Raw genomic sequence first — 1,972 nt, forward strand, 5'->3', positions numbered from 1 at the left:
TTACCTCAAAATCATCCTCATATTCCTGGTCAACTAAATCTTCATTGTTGACAACCTGGAGATGTGATAAAAAAAATTTTTTTAAAATGAAGTAGGAGATACTTTAAATACTTTCAGTAAAGCATGCAGAAACTCCTTCGGATGATGTTGCACTCATGAAGCGGAAGCTGAAAGTAAGAAGAAAAAGACTGCACACAATACAGTAAGAAGCACAGACAGTAGGTGACTCTCAGCCCAAACAGAGGGACACATTCCCCAGTGACAACAACCAGAAAAAAAGAGAAATCTTTTTATATTTAAGCTCTTGACTTTATATAAGATGCTGCGGTGTGGGCCAAGCAAAGCATAGCTGGGAGATCGAGCTCCATTGTAACTGGCATAATATTATATTGTCTATGGCTTGCCAGTAACCTATGAAAATAAGAAAACCACACCACCAAGCTAAAAAATAGTCCCCAGAATTGCAAGAGCAGACTCTTTTCCTTGAAGGTTGCAAGCAGGGTAACCAAACTGAGCATCTTACTAGCTCTTCTGTGTCTCCTACATCTTTCACACTAGTTGTCCAGTGCTCAGACACGATCTCAACTTCCTGGATTGCAAAAGCAACATGTGGGAGGAGAAAATCATAAAAATCCATCACAGAATCCATAGTGTTAGATCAGTGTTATGAAGGCTATACAGGCATTTTGTGGGTCTACTAACCTCTGTTTCTACTGCATTAGTCTCATGTCTATGACTTTTGTCAGAGGCTGATTTCTTGGGGCTGATTCTTTCTGCATGATTTGTTACTAGGTCTTTATCTTCTCTGTGCCTTCTGTCTTTGTGTTTTTTCTCTGGATCTTCTTCCTCTCTGTGCTTTCTCTCTTTGTGTTTTTTCTCTGGGTCATCTTCTTCTCCTCTGTGCCTTCTCTCTTTGTGTTTTTTCTCTGGATCTTCTTCCTCTCTGTGCCTTCTCTCTCTGTGTTTGTCCCATTCGGTTCGCTCTCTGTCACCACGATGATGCCTTTCCTTTTCACCTGACCTCTTCAAGTCTTGATGCTCCCTGGATTCACCGTCACGCTTCAGCTTTTCATCCTAGGGAGCAGGAAAGTCCACACAAGAAGGACAATGTAACCAAAGGATTTTGACACAAGTATGCTAACCTGTGAAGAACACAAATGTATCCCAAAAAGAGCAAAAATATTCAATCATTTATTTATCTTTCCTTAAAATGCAAAATAGCGACAGACAATTAATTTAACACAGATGCTTACATGATATCCTCTCTCTTTGTGTCTCCTTTCTCTCTCCTCTTTATGTCTTCTGTGTTCTTCTCTATTCTCTAAAGACAGACAGATGAAGACAGAAACATTGACCTCATACTGACATCCTTAATTTGTAAAAATGGTGAGCTATATGAACACACTGCTGTATCATTACCTCTTTCCTCTTTCCGTTCTGAATGCTTCCTGTCTCCATGTCTTTCCCGTCTGTCTTTGTCATTCCTCTTTTCTTCATAATCATCTTTGTGTCGCTCTCTCTCCCGATGCCGGTCTCTTTGTTCTCTATCATACTTTTCTATCTGATCTCTTCCTCCTTCTCCACTTTCTTCATGTCTCTTTCTCTCCCTCTCAATCTTGTGCTCTCTATGCTGTTCCTCTCTCCTTCTTTCCTTGTCTCTCTCTTCCCTCCTCTTGTCCCTGTCCTCCTCATTGTGTCTCTCTCTATCCTTTGCCCTGTCTCTCTCTTTATCTCTGTGTCTTTCCTTCTCTCTTTCCCTATCATGTTTTTCCTCTCTATTCCGCCTACTGTAACTGTTCTCTCTATAATCATAACTGTGCCTTTTTCCATCTACCAGTGTGTCCCGTTCCTTCCTCTTCTCTGTGTCTCTGTCCCTCTCATCTCTTCGGTCCCTTTCTTTATCACCTCTCCTGTCCCGTGAGGCCTCTTTACTTCGCTCAGCATATCTGTCTTTTCTGTCTTCATCTCTTCT

The 1,972-nt window shown here is 41.2% G+C and overlaps 1 protein-coding gene across 1 annotated transcript; it reads right to left on the reverse strand.

The window, feature by feature from the left end:
* Positions 1 to 3: 3 nt before the first annotated feature.
* Positions 4 to 1,969, reverse strand: LOC111647087 (uncharacterized; the record flags this gene model as incomplete). The annotated part of the gene is made up of 5 exons (XM_023396706.2): positions 4 to 55; positions 524 to 589; positions 703 to 1,074; positions 1,254 to 1,321; positions 1,420 to 1,969. Coding segments are annotated over 5 exons (1,108 nt in total), but the record flags the coding sequence as incomplete, so codon positions are not given.
* Between the last annotated feature and the right edge of the window lie 3 nt (positions 1,970 to 1,972).

This window comes from Seriola lalandi, unplaced genomic scaffold (assembly GCF_002814215.2).
Source record: "Seriola lalandi dorsalis isolate HSWRI2012SDOR001 ecotype SW California unplaced genomic scaffold, Sedor1 jcf7180002034440, whole genome shotgun sequence".
Lineage (NCBI taxonomy): Eukaryota > Metazoa > Chordata > Actinopteri > Carangiformes > Carangidae > Seriola > Seriola lalandi.